The sequence below is a fragment of the Oncorhynchus nerka genome, linkage group LG24, assembly GCF_034236695.1.
Source record: "Oncorhynchus nerka isolate Pitt River linkage group LG24, Oner_Uvic_2.0, whole genome shotgun sequence".
Taxonomy (NCBI): Eukaryota; Metazoa; Chordata; class Actinopteri; order Salmoniformes; family Salmonidae; genus Oncorhynchus; species Oncorhynchus nerka.
The window spans coordinates 98,595,300-98,612,815 of NC_088419.1; the positions used below are offsets into that span (position 1 = coordinate 98,595,300).

Sequence of the window (17,516 nt, forward strand, 5' to 3'; positions counted from 1 at the left end):
ATTAGTCCGAGCCCTCCCTCCTTCATTATTAATACTATATATTAGTCAGAGCCCTCCCTCCTTCATTATTAATACTATATATTAGTCAGAGCCCTCCCTCCTTCATTATTAATACTATATATTAGTCAGAGCCCTCCCTCCTTCCTCCCTCCTTCATTATTAATACTATATATTAGTCAGAGCCCTCCTCCTTCATTATTAATACTATATATTAGTCAGAGCCCGCCCTCCTTCATTATTAATACTATATATTAGTCAGAGCCTGGTCTGCCCTCCCTCCTTCATTATTAATACTATATATTAGTCAGAGCCCTCCCTCCTTCATTATTAATACTATATATTAGTCAGAGCCTGGTCCTCCCTCCCTCCTCCATTATTAATACTATATATTAGTCAGAGCCCTCCCTCCTTCATTATTAATACTATATATTAGTCAGAGCCCTCCTCCTTCATTATTAATACTATATATTAGTCAGAGCCCTCACCTCCTTCATTATTAATACTATATATTAGTCAGAGCCCCTCCTCCTTCATTATTAATACTATATATTAGTCAGAGCCTGGTCCTCCCTCCTTCATTATTAATACTATATATTAGTCAGAGCCTGGTCCCCTCCCTCCTTCATTATTAATACTATATATTAGTCAGAGCCCTCCCTCCTTCATTATTAATACTATATATTAGTCAGAGCCTGGTCCTCCCTCCCTCCTTCATTATTAATACTATATATTAGTCAGAGCCCCCTCCTTCATTATTAATACAATATATTAGTCAGAGCCTGTTCCTCCCCCTCCTTCATTATTAATACTATATATTAGTCAGAGCCTCCCTCCTTCATTATTAATACTATATATTAGTCAGAGCCTGGTCCTCCCTCCTCCTTCATTATTAATACTATATATTAGTCAGAGCTGGTCCTCCTCCTTCATTATTAATATAATATATTAGTCAGAGCCTGGTCTGCCCTCCCTCCTTCATTATTAATACTTTATATTAGTCAGAGCCTGGTCCTCCCTCCCGCCTTCATTATTAATACTATATATTAGTCAGAGCCTAGTCGGCCCTCCCTCCTTCATTATTAATACTATATATTAGTCAGAGCCTGGTCCTCCCTCCTTCATTATTAATATTATATATTAGTCAGAGCCTGGTCCTCCTTCCCTCCTTCATTATTAATACTAAATATTAGTCAGAGCCTAGTCTGCCCTCCCACCTTCATTAATAATACTATATATTAGTCAGAGCCCTCCCTCCTTCATTATTAATACTATATATTAGTCAGAGCCTGGTCCTCCCTCCCTCATTCATTATTAATACTCTATATTAGTTAGAGCCGTACCTCCTTCATTATTAATATAATATATTAGTCAGACGGCCAGGTCTTCCTCCCTAGATTTGCAGTGGTCTGATACTCCTTCCATTTCAATAGAGCCTGGTCTCCCTCCTCCTTTGCACAGTGCTCCTTGGGATGTTTAAAGCAGTTGGGAAATCTTTTGTATCCAAAGCCTGGCTTAAACTTCTTTCACAACAGTATCTCGGACCTGCCTGGTGTGTTATATTGTTCTTCCTGATGCTCCCTCCTTCATTTTAACGGACCTCTGAGACTATCACAGTGCAGGTGCATTTATACGGAGACTTGATTACACACAGGTGGATTGTATTTATCATCATTAGTCATTTAGGTCAACATTGGATCATTCAGAGATCCTCACTGAACTTCTGGAGAGAGTTTGCTGCACTGAAAGTAAAGGGGCTAAATCATTTTGCACCTCCCTCCTTCAATTTTTCAGTTTTTGATTTGTTAAAAATGTGAAATATCCAATAAATGTCGTTCCACTTCATGATTGTGTCTACTTGTTGATGATTCTTCACAAAAAATACAGTTTTATATCTTTATGTTTGAAGCTTGAAATCCTGGCAAAAGGTCGCAAAGTTCAATCCAGGCCTGGAATTTTCGCAAGGCACTGTATATATTAGTCAGAGCCTGGTCTGCCCTCCCTCCTTCATTATTAATACTATATATTAGTCAGAGCCCTCCCTCCTTCATTATTAATACTATATATTAGTCAGAGCCTGGTCCTCCCTCCTTCATTATTAATACTATATATTAGTCAGAGCCCTCCTCCTTCATTATTAATACTATATATTAGTCAGAGCCCTCTCTCCTTCGTTATTAATAATATATATTAGTCAGAGCCTGGTCCTCCTAGCCTCCTTCATTATTAATACTATATATTAGTCAGAGCCTGGTCTGCCCTACCTCCTTCATTATTAATACTATATATTAGTCAGAGCCTGGTCCTCCTTCCTCCTTCATTATTAATACTATATATTAGTCAGAGCCCTCCCTCCTTCATTATTAATACTATATATTAGTCAGAGCCTGGTCTGCCCTACCTCCTTCATTATTAATACTATATATTAGTCAGAGCCTGGTCCTCCCTCCCTCCTTCATTATTAACACTATATATTAGTCAGAGCCTGTTCTGCCCTCCCTCCTTCATTATTAATACTATATATTAGTCAGAGCCTGGTCTGCCCTCCCTCCTTCATTATTAATACTATATATTAGTCAGAGCCTGGTCCTCCTCCCTCCTTCATTATTAATACTATATATTAGTCAGAGCCTGGTCCTCCCTCCCTCCTTCATTATTAATACTATATATTAGTCAGAGCCTGGTCCTCCCTCCTTCATTATTAATACTATATATTAGTCAGAGCCCTCCTCCTTCATTATTAATACTATATATTAGTCAGAGCCCTCCCTCCATTATTAATACTATATATTAGTCAGAGCCTGGTCCTCCCTCCCTCCTTCATTATTAATACTATATATTAGTCAGAGCCCTCCCTCCTTCATTATTAATACTATATATTAGTCAGAGCCCTCCCTCCCTCCTTCATTATTAATACTATATATTAGTCAGAGCCCCTCCTCCTTCATTATTAATACTATATATTAGTCAGAGCCTGGTCCTCCTCCCTCCTTCATTATTAATACTATATATTAGTCAGAGCCCTCCCTCCTTCATTATTAATACTATATATCAGAGTCATTATTAAGCTATATGGTCAGAGCCTGGTCCTCCCTCCCTCCTTCATTATTAATACTATATATTAGTCAGAGCCCTCCCTCCTTCATTATTAATAATATATATTAGTCAGAGCCTGGTCTGCCCTCCCTCCTTCATTATTAATACTATATATTAGTCAGAGCCTGGTCCTCCCTCCCTCCTCCTTCATTATTAATACTATATATTAGTCAGAGCCCTCCCTCCTTCATTATTAATACTATATATTAGTCAGAGCCTGGTCTGCCCCCTCCTTCATTATTAATACTATATATTACAGAGTCAGAGCCCTCCCTCCTTCATTATTAATACTATATATTAGTCAGAGCCTGCCCTCCCTCCTTCATTATTAATACTTCATTATTAATACTATATATTAGTCAGAGCCTGGTCTGCCCTACCTCCTTCATTATTAATACTATATATTAGTCAGAGCCTGGTCCTCCCTCCCTCCTTCATTATTAATACTATATATTAGTCAGAGCCTGGTCCTCCCTCCCTCCTTCATTATTAATACTATATATTAGTCAGAGCCTGGCCCTCCTCCTTCATTATTAATACTATATATTAGTCAGAGCCTGGCCCTCCTCCTTCATTATTAATACTATTTATTCCTCTCCTCTCCTTCATTATTAATACTATATATTAGTCAGAGCCTGGTCCTCCCTCCCTCCTTCATTATTAATACTATATATTAGTCAGAGCCTGGTCCTCCCTCCCTCCTTCATTATTAATACTATATATTAGTCAGAGCCCTCCCTCCTTCATTATTAATACTATATATTAGTCAGAGCCCTCCCTCCTTCATTATTAATACTATATATTAGTCAGAGCCTGGTCCTCCCTCCCTCCTTCATTATTAATACACTATATATTAGTCAGAGCCTGGTCTCCCTCCCTCCTTCATTATTAATACTATATATTAGTCAGAGCCTGGCCCTCCCTCCCTCCTTCATTATTAATACTATATATTAGTCAGAGCCCTCCCTCCTTCATTATTAATACTATATATTAGTCAGAGCCTGGTCCTCCTCCCTCCTTCATTATTAATACTATATATTAGTCAGAGCCCTCCCTCCTTCATTATTAATACTATATATTAGTCAGAGCCTGGTCCTCCCTCCTTCATTATTAATACTATATATTAGTCAGAGCCTGGTCCTCCTCCCTCCTTCATTATTAATACTATATATTAGTCAGAGCCCCTCCCTCCTTCATTATTAATACTATATATTAGTCAGAGCCTGGTCCTCCCTCCTCCCCTCCCTCCTTCATTATTAATACTATATATTAGTCAGAGTCCTCCCTCCTTCCTCAGAGCCTGGTCCTCCCCTCCTTCATTATTAATACTATATATTAGTCAGAGCCCCTCCCTCCTTCATTATTAATACTATATATTAGTCAGAGCCTCCTCCTTCATTATTAATACTATATATTCCTCCCTCCTTCATTATTAATACTATATATTAGTCAGAGCCCCTCCCTCCTTCATTATTAATACTATATATTAGTCAGAGCCCTCCTCCTTCATTATTAATACTATATATTAGTCAGAGCCTGGTCTCCCCCTCCTCCTTCATTATTAATCCTCCCTCCTCCTTCATTATATATTAGTCAGAGCCCTGGTCCTCCCTCCTTCATTATTAATACTATATATTAGTCAGAGCCTGGTCCTCCCTCCCTCCTTCATTATTAATACTATATATTAGTCAGAGGCCCCTCCTTCATTATTAATACTATATATTAGTCAGAGCCCCCCCTCCTTCATTATTAATACTATATATTAGTCAGAGCCTGGTCCTCCCTCCCTCCTTCATTATTAATACTATATATTAGTCAGAGCCTGGTCCTCCCTCCCTCCTTCATTATTAATACTATATATTAGTCAGAGCCTGGTCCTCCCTCCCTCCTTCATTATTAATACTATATATATTAGTCAGAGCCTGGTCCTCCCTCCCTCCTTCATTATTAATACTATATATTAGTCAGAGCCTGGTCCTCCTCCCTCCTTCATTATTAATACTATATATTAGTCAGAGCCCTCCCTCCTTCATTATTAATACTATATATTAGTCAGAGCCCCCCTCCTTCATTATTAATACTATATATTAGTCAGAGCCTGGTCCTCCCTCCCTCCTTCATTATTAATACTATATATTAGTCAGAGCCTGGCCCTCCCTCCTTCATTATTAATACTATATATTAGTCAGAGCCTGGTCCTCCCTCCCTCCTTCATTATTAATACTATATATTAGTCAGAGCCTGGTCCTCCTCCTCCTTCATTATTAATACTATATATTAGTCAGAGCCTGGTCAGAGCCTCCCTCCCTCCTTCATTATTAATACTATATATTAGTCAGAGCCCTCCCTCCCTCCTTCATTATTAATACTATATATTAGTCAGCCTGGTCCTCCCTCCCTCCTTCATTATTAATACTATATATTAGTCAGAGCCTGGTCCTCCCTCCCTCCTTCATTATTAATACTATATATTAGTCAGAGCCCCTCCCTCCTTCATTATTAATAGCCTGGTCCTCCTCCTCCTCCTTCATTATTAATATATTAGTCAGAGCCTGGTCCTCCCTCCCTCCTTCATTATTAATACTATATATTAGTCAGAGTCCTCCCTCCTCCTTCATTATTAATACTATATATTAGTCAGAGCCCCTCTCCTTCATTATTAATACTATATATTAGTCAGAGCCTGGTCCTCCCTCCTTCATTATTAATACTATATATTAGTCAGAGCCTGGTCCTCCCTCCCTCCTTCATTATTAATACTATATATTAGTCAGAGCCTGGTCCTCCCTCCCTCCTTCATTATTAATACTATATATTAGTCAGAGCCTGGTCTGCCCTCCCTCCTTCATTATTAATACTATATATTAGTCAGAGCCTGGTCCTCCCTCCCTCCTTCATTATTAATACTATATATTAGTCAGAGCCTGGTCCTCCCTCCCTCCTTCATTATTAATACTATATATTAGTCAGAGCCTGGTCCTCCTCCCTCCTCCTTCATTATTAATACTATATATTAGTCAGAGCCTGGTCCTCCCTCCTCCTTCATTATTAATACTATATATTAGTCAGAGCCTGGTCCTCCCTCCCTCCTTCATTATTAATACTATATATTAGTCAGAGCCTGGTCTCCCTCTCCTTCATTATTAATACTATATATTAGTCAGAGCCTGGTCCTCCCTCCCTCCTTCATTATTAATACTATATATTAGTCAGAGCCTGGTCCTCCCTCCCTCCCTCCTTCATTATTAATACTATATATTAGTCAGAGTCCCCTCCCTCCTTCATTATTAATACTATATATTAGTCAGAGCTCCCTCCTCCTTCATTATTAATACTATATATTAGTCAGAGCCTGGTCAGAGCCTGGTCCTCCCTCCCTCCTTCATTATTAATACTATATATTAGTCAGAGCCTGGTCCTCCTCCCTCCTTCATTATTAATACTATATATTAGTCAGAGCCTGGTCCTCCCTCCCTCCTTCATTATTAATACTATATATTAGTCAGAGCATTATTAATACTATATATTAGTCAGGTCCTCCTCCTTCCTCCCTCCTTCATTATTAATACTATATATTAGTCAGAGCCCCCTCCTCCTTCATTATTAATACTATATATTAGTCAGAGCCTGGTCCTCCCTCCCTCCTTCATTATTAATACTATATATTAGTCAGAGCCCTCCTCCTTCATTATTAATACTATATATTAGTCAGAGCCTGGTCCTCCTCCCTCCTTCATTATTAATACTATATATTAGTCAGAGCCTGGTCCTCCCTCCCTCCTTCATTATTAATACTATATATTAGTCAGAGCCTGGTCCTCCCTCCCTCCTTCATTATTAATACTATATATTAGTCAGAGCCTGGTCCTCCCTCCCTCCTTCATTATTAATACTATATATTAGTCAGAGCCCCCCTCCTTCATTATTAATACTATATATTAGTCAGAGCCTGGTCCCCTCCCTCCTTCATTATTAATACTATATATTAGTCAGAGCCCTCCCTCCTTCATTATTAATACTATATATTAGTCAGAGCCTGGTCCTCCCTCCCTCCTTCATTATTAATACTATATATTAGTCAGAGCCTGGTCTGCCCTACCTCCTTCATTATTAATACTATATATTAGTCAGAGCCTGGTCCTCCCTCCTCCTTCATTATTAATACTATATATTAGTCAGAGCCCTCCCTCCTTCATTATTAATACTATATATTAGTCAGAGCCTGGTCCTCCCTCCCTCCTTCATTATTAATACTATATATTAGTCAGAGCCTGGTCCTCCCTCCCTCCTTCATTATTAATACTATATATTAGTCAGAGCCCTCCCTCCTTCATTATTAATACTATATATTAGTCAGAGCCTGGTCCTCCCTCCCTCCTTCATTATTAATACTAGTCAGAGCCCTCCCTCCTTATATTAATATTAGTCAGTCCTCCTCCCTCCTTCATTATTAATACTATATATTAGTCAGAGCCTGGTCCTCCCTCCCTCCTTCATTATTAATACTATATATTAGTCAGAGCCTGGTCTCCCTCCCTCCTTCATTATTAATACTATATATTAGTCAGAGCCCCCTCCTTCATTATTAATACTATATATTAGTCAGAGCCCTCCCTCCTTCATTATTAATACTATATATTAGTCAGAGCCCTCCCTCCTTCATTATTAATACTATATATTAGTCAGAGCCTGGTCTGCCCTCCCTCCTTCATTATTAATACTATATATTAGTCAGAGCCCCCCCTCCTTCATTATTAATACTATATATTAGTCAGAGCCTGGTCCTCCCTCCTTCATTATTAATACTATATATTAGTCAGAGCCTGGTCCTCCCTCCTTCATTATTAATACTATATATTAGTCAGAGCCTGGTCCTCCCTCCCTCCTAGTCAGAGCCCCCCTCATTATTAATACTATATATTAGTCAGAGCCCTCCCTCCTTCATTATTAATACTATATATTAGTCAGAGCCTGGTCTCCTCCCTCCTTCATTATTAATACTATATATTAGTCAGAGCCTGGTCCTCCCTCCCTCCATTATTAATACATTATTAAGCCTGGTCTCCCTCCCTCCTTCATTATTAATACTATATATTAGTCAGAGCCTGGTCCTCCTCCCTCCTTCATTATTAATACTATATATTAGTCAGAGCCCTCCCTCCTTCATTATTAATACTATATATTAGTCAGAGCCTGGTCCTCCCTCCCTCCTTCATTATTAATACTATATATTAGTCAGAGCCTGGTCCTCCCTCCCTCCTTCATTATTAATACTATATATTAGTCAGAGCCCTCCCTCCTTCATTATTAATACTATATATTAGTCAGAGCCTGGTCCTCCCTCCCTCCTTCATTATTAATCATTATTCATTATTAATACTATATATTAGTCAGAGCCTGGTCCTCCCTCCCTCCTTCATTATTAATACTATATATTAGTCAGAGCCTGGTCCTCCCTCCCTCCTTCATTATTAATACTATATATTAGTCAGAGCCTGGTCCTCCCTCCCTCCTTCATTATTAATACTATATATTAGTCAGAGCCCTCCCTCCTTCATTATTAATACTATATATTAGTCAGAGCCTGGTCTGCCCTCCCTCCTTCATTATTAATACTATATATTAGTCAGAGCCTGGTTCTGCCCTCCCTCCTTCATTATTAATACTATATATTAGTCAGAGCCTGGTCTGCCCTCCCTCCTTCATTACTAATACTATATATTAGTCAGAGCCTTCCCTCCTTCATTATTAATACTATATATTAGTGAGAACCCCCTCTCCTTCATTATTAATACTATATATTGGTCAGAGCCTGGTCTGGCCTCCCTCCTTCATTATTAATACTATATATTAGTCAGAGCCTGGTCCTCCCTCCTTCATTACTAATACTATATATTAGTCAGAGCCCCCCTCCTTCATTATTAATACTATATATTAGTCAGAGCCTGGTCTCCCCCCTCCTTCATTATTAATACTATATATTAGTCAGAGCCTGGTCCTCCCTCCTTCATTACTAATACTATATATTAGTCAGAGCCCCCCTCCTTCATTATTAATACTATATATTAGTCAGAGCCCTCCCTCCTTCATTATTAATACTATATATTAGTCAGAGCCTTGTCCTCCCTCCCTCCTTCATTATTAATACTATATATTAGTCAGAGCCTGGTCCTCCCTCCCTCCTTCATTATTAATACTATATATTAGTCAGAGCCTGGTCCTCCCTCCTTCATTATTAATACTATATATTAGTCAGAGCCCTCCTCCTTCATTATTAATACTATATATTAGTCAGAGCCCTCCCTCCTTCATTATTAATACTATATATTAGTCAGAGCCTGGTCCTCCCTCCCTCCTTCATTATTAATACTATATATTAGTCAGAGCCTGGTCTGCCCTCCCTCCTTCATTATTAATACTATATATTAGTCAGAGCCCCCTCCTTCATTATTAATACTATATATTAGTCAGAGCCTGGTCCTCCCTCCCTCCTTCATTATTAATACTATATATTAGTCAGAGCCCTCCCTCCTTCATTATTAATACTATATATTAGTCAGAGCCTGGTCCTCCCTCTCTCCTTCATTATTAATACTATATATTAGTCAGAGCCTGGTCCGCCCTCCCTCCTTCATTATTAATACTCTATATTAGTCAGAGCCTGGTCTGCCCTCCCTCCTTCATTATTAATACTATATATTAGTCAGAGCCCTCCCTCCTTCATTACTAATACTATATATTAGTCAGAGCCCTCCCTTCTTCATTATTAATACTATATATTAGTCAGAGCCTGGTCTGCCCTCCCTCCTTCATTACTAATACTATATATTAGTCAGACCCCTCCCTCCTTCATTATTAATACTATATATTAGTCAGAGCCTCGTCCTCCCTCCTTCATTATTAATACTATATATTAGTCAGAGCCTCGTCCTCCCTCCCTCCTTCATTATTAATACTATATATATATATATATGAAAAGGTTATTTTAGGAACCTCTGCGGTATATTTTTACATTTGTACAGCGGCCTTCTAAAGTTACCTAAATTATTTATTTGTCAGTTTCTTTCTTGTAACCACTTTGATTGACCTTGTTCTAACAGAGGCTCTGTTATGTTACTAGACATCTCTGAAGCTGTTTTAGGGTGTTACTGGACATCTCTGGGCTGTTTTAGGGTGTTACTGGACATCTATGAAGCTGTTTAGGGTGTTACTTGACATCTCTGAAGCTGTTTTAGGGTGTTACTAGACATCTCTGAAGCTGTTTTAGGGTGTTACTGGACATCTCTGAGCTGTTTAGGGTGTTGCTGGACATCTCTGAAGCTGTTTTAGGGTGTTACTGGACATCTCTGAGCTGTTTTAGGGTGTTACTGGACATCTCTGAAGCTGTTTTAGGGTGTTACTGGACATCTCTGAAGCTGTTTTAGGGTGTTACTGGACATCTCTGAAGCTGTTTTAGGGTGTTACTGGACATCTCTGAAGCTGTTTTAGGGTGTTACTGGACATCTCTGAAGCTGTTTTAGGGTGTTACTGGACATCTCTGAAGCTGTTTTAGGGTGTTACTGGACATCTCTGAAGCTGTTTTAGGGTGTTACTGGACATCTCTGAAGCTGTTTTAGGGTGTTACTGGACATCTCTGAGCTGTTTTAGGGTGTTACTGGACATCTCTGAAGCTGTTTTAGGGTGTTACTGGACATCTCTGAAGCTGTTTTAGGGTGTTACTGGACATCTCTGAAGCTGTTTTAGGGTGTTACTGGACATCTCAACTCTGTCTCATATTGACAGGGTCTGTGTTGCTGCTCAGCTCTGTCTCATATTGATAGATGTGATATGCCCTCCTCTTAAAGCCTGTGAATGAGGTCAGAGATGTGGAGACCTGGTCTCTATCCCAAATAAAACCCTATTCCTTACGTCATCCATTACTTTTGACCAGAGCCCTATGGGTTCCTCGATGGGTTTCCCTATGAGCCCTATGGGTTCCTCGATGGGTTTCCCTATGAGCCCTATGGGTTCCTCTATGGGTTTCCCTATGAGCCCTATGGGTTTCTCTATGGGTTTCCCTATGAGCCCTATGGGTTTCTCTATGGGTTTCCCTATGAGCCCTATGGGTTTCCCTATGAGTTTCTCTATGGGTTTCCCTATGAGCCCTATGGGTTTCTCTATGGGTTTCCCTATGAGCCCTATGGGTTTCCCTATGGGTTTCCCTATGGGTTCCTCTATGGGTTCCTCTATGGGTTTCTCTATGGGTTTCCCTATGAGCCCTATGGGTTTCTCTATGGGTTTCCCTATGGGTTCCTCTATGGGTTTCTCTATGGGTTTCTGTAAGGGTTTCCCTATGAGCCCTATGGGTTTCTCTATGGGTTCCTCTATGGGTTTCCATATGAGCCCTATGGGTTTCCCTATGAGCCCTATGGGTTTCCCTATGAGCCCTATGGGTTTCTCTATGGGTTTCCCTGTGAGCCCTATGGGTTTCTCTATGGGTTTCTCTATGGGTTTCCCTATGAGCCCTATGGGTTTCTCTATGGGTTTCTCTATGAGCCCTATTTGTTTCCCTATAGGTTTCCCTATGGGTTTCTCTATGGGTTTCCCTATCAGCCCTATGGGTTTCTCTATGGGTTTCCCTATCAGCCCTATGGGTTTCTCTGTGGGTTTCCCTATGAGCCCTATGGGTTTCTCTAAGGGTTTCCCTATGAGCCCTATGGGTTTCTCTATGGGTTCCTCTATGGGTTTCCCTATGAGCCCTATGGGTTTCTCTATGGGTTTCTCTATGGGTTTCCCTATGAGCCCTATGGGTTTCTCTATGGGTTTCTCTATGAGCCCTATTTGTTTCCCTATAGGTTTCCCTATGGGTTTCTCTATGGGTTTCCCTATCAGCCCTATGGGTTTCTCTGTGGGTTTCCCTATGAGCCCTATGGGTTTCTCTAAGGGTTTCCCTATGAGCCCTATGGGTTTCTCTATGGGTTCCTCTATGGGTTTCCCTATGAGCCCTATGGGTTTCTCTATGGGTTTCTCTATGGGTTTCCCTATGAGCCCTATGGGTTTCTCTATGGGTTTCTCTATGAGCCCTATGGGTTTCTCTGTGGGTTCCTCTATGGGTTTCCCTATGAGCCCTATGGGTTTCTCTAAGGGTTTCTCTCTGGGTTTCCCTATGAGCCCTATGGATTTCCCTATGGGTTTCTCTATCGGTTTCCCTATGGGTTTCCCTATGAGCTCTATAGGTTCCTCTATGAGTTTCTCTATGGGTTTCCCTATGAGCCCTATGAGTTTCTCTGTGGTTTTCTCTATGGGTTTCCCTATGAGCCCTATGGGTTGCCCTATGGGTTTCCCTATGAGCCCTATGGGTTCCTCTATGGGTTTCTATGTGGGTTTCCCTATGAGCCCTATGGGTTTCCCTATGAGCCCTATGGGTTCCTCTATGGGTTTCTCTATGGGTTTCCCTATGAGCCCTATGGGTTTCCCTATGGGTTTCCCTATGGGTTCCTCTATGGGTTCCTCTATGGGTTTCTCTATGGGTTTCCCTATGAGCCCTATGGGTTTCTCTATGGGTTTCCCTATTAGCCCTATGAGTTTCTCTATGAGCCCCATTGGGTTTCTCTGTGGGTTTCCCTTTGGGTTTCCCTATGAGCCCTATGGGTTTCTCTATGGGTTTCCCTATGGGTTTCCCTATGAGCCCAATGGGTTTCTCAATGGGTTTCTCTATGGGTTTCCCTATGAGCCCAATGGGTTTCTCAATGGGTTTCCCTATCAGCCCTATGGGTTTCTCTATGGGTTTCTCTATGAGCCCTATGAGTTTCTCTATGGGTTTCCCTATGAGCCCTATGAGTTTCTCTATGGGTTTCTCTATGGGTTTCCCTATCAGCCCTATGGGTTTCTCTATGGGTTTCCCTATGAGCCCTATGAGTTTCTCTGTGGGTTTCTCTATGGGTTTCTCTATGGGTTTCCCTATGGGTTCCTCTATGGGTTTCTCTATGGGTTTCCCTATGGGTTTCCCTATGAGCCCTATGGGTTTCCCTATGGGTTTCTCTATGGGTTTCTCTATCGGTTTCCCTATGGGTTTCCCTATGAGCTCTATAGGTTCCTCTATGAGTTTCTCTATGGGTTTCCCTATGAGCCCTATGAGTTTCTCTGTGGTTTTCTCTATGGGTTTCCCTATGAGCCCTATGGGTTGCCCTATGGGTTTCCCTATGAGCCCTATGGGTTCCTCTATGGGTTTCTATGTGGGTTTCCCTATGAGCCCTATGGGTTTCCCTATGAGCCCTATGGGTTTCTCTATGAGCCCTATGGGTTTCTCTATGGGTTTCCCTATGAGCCCTATGGGTTTCTCTATGGGTTTCCCTATGAGCCCTATGGGTTTCTCTATGGGTTTCCCTATGAGCCCTATGGGTTTCCCTATGGGTTCCTCTATGGGTTCCTCTATGGGTTTCTCTATGGGTTTCCCTATGGGATCCTCTATGGGTTTCCCTATGAGCCCTATGGGTTCCTCTATGGGTTTCTCTATGGGTTTCTCTATGGGTTTCCCTATGAGCCCAATGGGTTTCTCAATGGGTTTCCCTATGAGCCCAATGTGTTTCTCAATGGGTTTCTCTATGGGTTTCCCTATGAGCCCAATGGGTTTCTCAATGGGTTTCCCTATCAGCCCTATGGGTTTCTCTATGGGTTTCTCTATGAGCCCTATGAGTTTCTCTATGGGTTTCCCTATGAGCCCTATGAGTTTCTCTATGGGTTTCTCTATGGGTTTCCCTATCAGCCCTATGGGTTTCTCTATGGGTTTCCCTATGAGCCCTATGAGTTTCTCTGTGGGTTTCTCTATGGGTTTCTCTATGGGTTTCCCTATGGGTTCCTCTATGGGTTTCTCTATGGGTTTCCCTATGGGTTTCCCTATGAGCCCTATGGGTTTCCTATGGGTTTCTCTATGGGTTTCTCTATGGGTTTCCCTATGGGTTCCTCTATGGGTATCTCTATGTGTCCCCCTATGAGCCCTATGGGTTTCTCTATGGGTTTCCCTATGAGCCCTATGAGTTTCTCTATGGGTTTCCCTATGAGCCCTATGGGTTCTCTATGAGCCCTTTGGGTTTCTCTATGGGTTTCCCTTTGGGTTTCTCTATGGGTTTCCCTATGAGCCCTATGTGTTCCTCTATGGGTTTATCAATGGGTTACCCTATAAGTTTTTCTATGGGTTTCTCTATGGGTTTCTCTATGGGTTTCTCTATGGGATTCTCTATGGGCCCTGTGGGTTGTGGTCAAAAGTGGGGCACCATATAGCGACACAGTCATGGATGCTCCCAAGATCTGATTGACAGTCCTCTCTGGATGCTGAATGCTCAGACTCAACACATGACGGTGCACTCCGTTCCTCTCAAACCTGATATGATCTCTGTGTTCTGGCAGTACGCTCCAAGAGAGTCACTCCACTAACCAAGTCCCCTATCTTTCTCTCTGTCTGTCTGTCTGTCTGTCTGTCTGTCTCTCTGTCTGTCTGTCTGTCTGTCTGTCTGTCTGTCTGTCTGTCTGTCTGTCTGTCTGTCTGTCTGTCTGTCTCTCTGTCTCTCTTTCTCTCTGTCTCTCTGTCTCTCTGTCTCTCTGTCTGTCTGTCTGTCTGTCTGTCTGTCTGTCTGTCTGTCTGTCTGTCTGTCTGTCTGTTTGTCTGTCTGTCTGTCTGTCTGTCTCCAGAACTACTCAGTGTTGGAAGTGGGACCTGCCCCTACGGTGATCAAGTTGAACAACTCCACGTATAACAACCTATACTGGCAGGAATTTGAGGACGCCTGTGTCTATGAGTGCCTGGACGGGAAGGACTTCCAGAGCTTCTTCTGTTGTTACGAGGAGTGTAGAGGAGGCGGATGGAGGAAAGGACGGATCCACATAGATATCCTGGAGCTGGACGCTTATTCCAGGGTCTTCTTCCCCACATCCTTCATTCTGTTTAACGTAGTCTACTGGGTCAGCTATCTGTACCTTTAGCAACCTGGAGAGAGAGAGAGAGGGACAGGGGTGCCATGGACATTAAGACCAGAGAGAGAGAGAGAGGTGCCATGGACATTAAGACCAGAGAGAGAGAGAGAGGTGCCATGGACATTAAGACCAGAGAGAGAGGTGTGCCATGGACATTAAGACCAGAGAGAGAGAGAGAGGGAGAGAGGTGCCATGGACATTAAGACCAGAGAGAGAGAGAGAGGTGCCATGGACATTAAGACCAGAGAGAGAGGTGTGCCATGGACATTAAGACCAGAGAGAGAGAGAGAGAGGTGCCATGGACATTAAGACCAGAGAGAGAGAGAGAGGGAGAGAGGTGCCATGGACATTAAGACCAGAGAGAGAGAGAGAGGTGCCATGGACATTAAGACCAGAGAGAGAGGTGTGCCATGGACATTAAGACCAGAGAGAGAGAGAGAGAGGGTGCCATGGACATTAAGACCAGAGAGAGAGAGAGAGAGGTGCCATGGACATTAAGACCAGAGAGAGAGGTGCCATGGACATTAAGAGAGAGAGAGAGGTGCCATGGACATTAAGACCAGAGAGAGAGACATTAAGAGAGAGAGAGAGGTGCCATGGACATTAAGACCAGAGAGAGAGAGAGAGGTGCCATGGACATTAAGACCAGAGAGAGGTGCCATGGACATTAAGACCAGAGAGAGAGAGAGAGGTGCCATGGACATTAAGACCAGAGAGAGAGAGAGAGAGGTGCCATGGACATTAAGACCAGAGAGAGAGAGAGAGGGTGCCATGGACATTAAGACCAGAGAGAGAGAGAGAGAGAGGTGCCATGGACATTAAGACCAGAGAGAGAGAGAGGTGCCATGGACATTAAGAGAGAGAGAGAGATTAAGACCAGGTGCCATGGACATTAAGACATGGACATTAAGACCAGAGAGAGAGAGGTGCCATGGACATTAAGACCAGAGAGAGAGAGAGAGAGAGAGAGAGGGGTGCCATGGACATTAAGACCAGAGAGAGAGAGGTGCCATGGACATTAAGACCAGAGAGAGAGAGAGTGCCATGCCATGGACATTAAGACCAGAGGGAGAGAGAGGAGGGTGCCATGGACATTAAGACCAGAGAGAGAGAGGTGCCATGGACATTAAGACCAGATGGACATTAAGACCAGAGAGAGAGAGAGGTGCCATGGACATTAAGACCAGAGGAGAGAGAGAGAGGTGCCATGGACATTAAGACCAGAGAGAGAGAGAGAGAGGTGCCATGGACATTAAGACCAGAGAGAGAGAGAGAGAGGTGCCATGGACATTAAGACCAAGAGAGAGAGAGAGAGGTGCCATGGACATTAAGACCAGAGAGAGAGAGGTGCCATGGACATTAAGACCAGAGAGAGAGAGAGGGGTGCCATGGACATTAAGACCAGAGAGAGAGAGAGAGGTGCCATGGACATTAAGACCAGAGAGAGAGAGAGAGAGAGGTGCCATGGACATTAAGACCAGAGAGAGAGAGAGAGGTGCCATGGACATTAAGACCAGAGAGAGAGAGAGAGAGAGGTGCCATGGACATTAAGACCAGAGAGAGAGAGATAGAGGTGCCATGGACATTAAGACCAGAGAGAGAGAGAGAGGTGCCATGGACATTAAGACCAGAGAGAGAGAGAGAGAGAGAGGTGCCATGGACATTAAGACCAGAGAGAGAGAGAGGTGCCATGGACATTAAGACCAGAGACATTAAGAGAGAGAGAGGAGAGGTGCCATGGACATTAAGACCAGAGAGAGAGAGAGAGGTGCCATGGACATTAAGACCAGAGAGAGAGAGAGAGAGAGGGGTGCCATGGACATTAAGACCAGAGAGAGAGAGAGAGGTGCCATGGACATTAAGACCAGAGAGAGAGAGAGGTGCCAGACATTAAGACCAGAGAGAGAGAGGTGCCATGGACATTAAGAGGTGCCAGACATTAAGAGAGAGAGAGAGGTGCCATGGACATTAAGACCAGAGAGAGAGAGAGAGGTGCCATGGACATTAAGACCAGAGAGAGAGAGAGAGGTGCCATGGACATAAGACCAGAGAGAGAGAGAGAGGTGCCATGGACATTAAGACCAGAGAGAGAGAGGTGCCATGGACATTAAGACCAGAGAGAGAGAGGTGCCATGGACATTAAGACCAGAGAGAGAGAGAGAGAGGTGCCATGGACATTAAGACCAGAGAGAGAGAGAGAGAGAGGTGCCATGGACATTAAGACCAGAGAGAGAGAGAGAGAGGTGCCATGGACATTAAGACCAGAGAGAGAGAGAGAGGTGCCATGGACATTAAGACCAGAGAGAGAGAGGTGCCATGGACATTAAGACCAGAGAGAGAGAGAGAGGTGCCATGGACATTAAGACCCAGAGAGAGAGAGAGAGGTGCCATGGACATTAAGACCAGAGAGAGAGAGAGAGAGAGAGGTGCCATGGACATTAAGACCAGAGAGAGAGAGAGAGGAGGTGCCATGG

At 42.6% G+C, this 17,516-nt stretch overlaps 1 protein-coding gene across 1 annotated transcript in view; it reads left to right on the forward strand.

The window, feature by feature from the left end:
- Window positions 1–15,051, forward strand: part of LOC115123447 (gamma-aminobutyric acid receptor subunit gamma-3) — a 428,918-nt gene extending 413,867 nt beyond the window's left edge. Inside the window, exon 9 of the mRNA XM_065009375.1 lies at window positions 14,761–15,051. Coding sequence (XP_064865447.1) covers window positions 14,761–15,051 — 291 coding nt within the window. The remainder of the gene's footprint in view (window positions 1–14,760) is intronic.
- The last annotated feature ends 2,465 nt before the right edge of the window (window positions 15,052–17,516 follow it).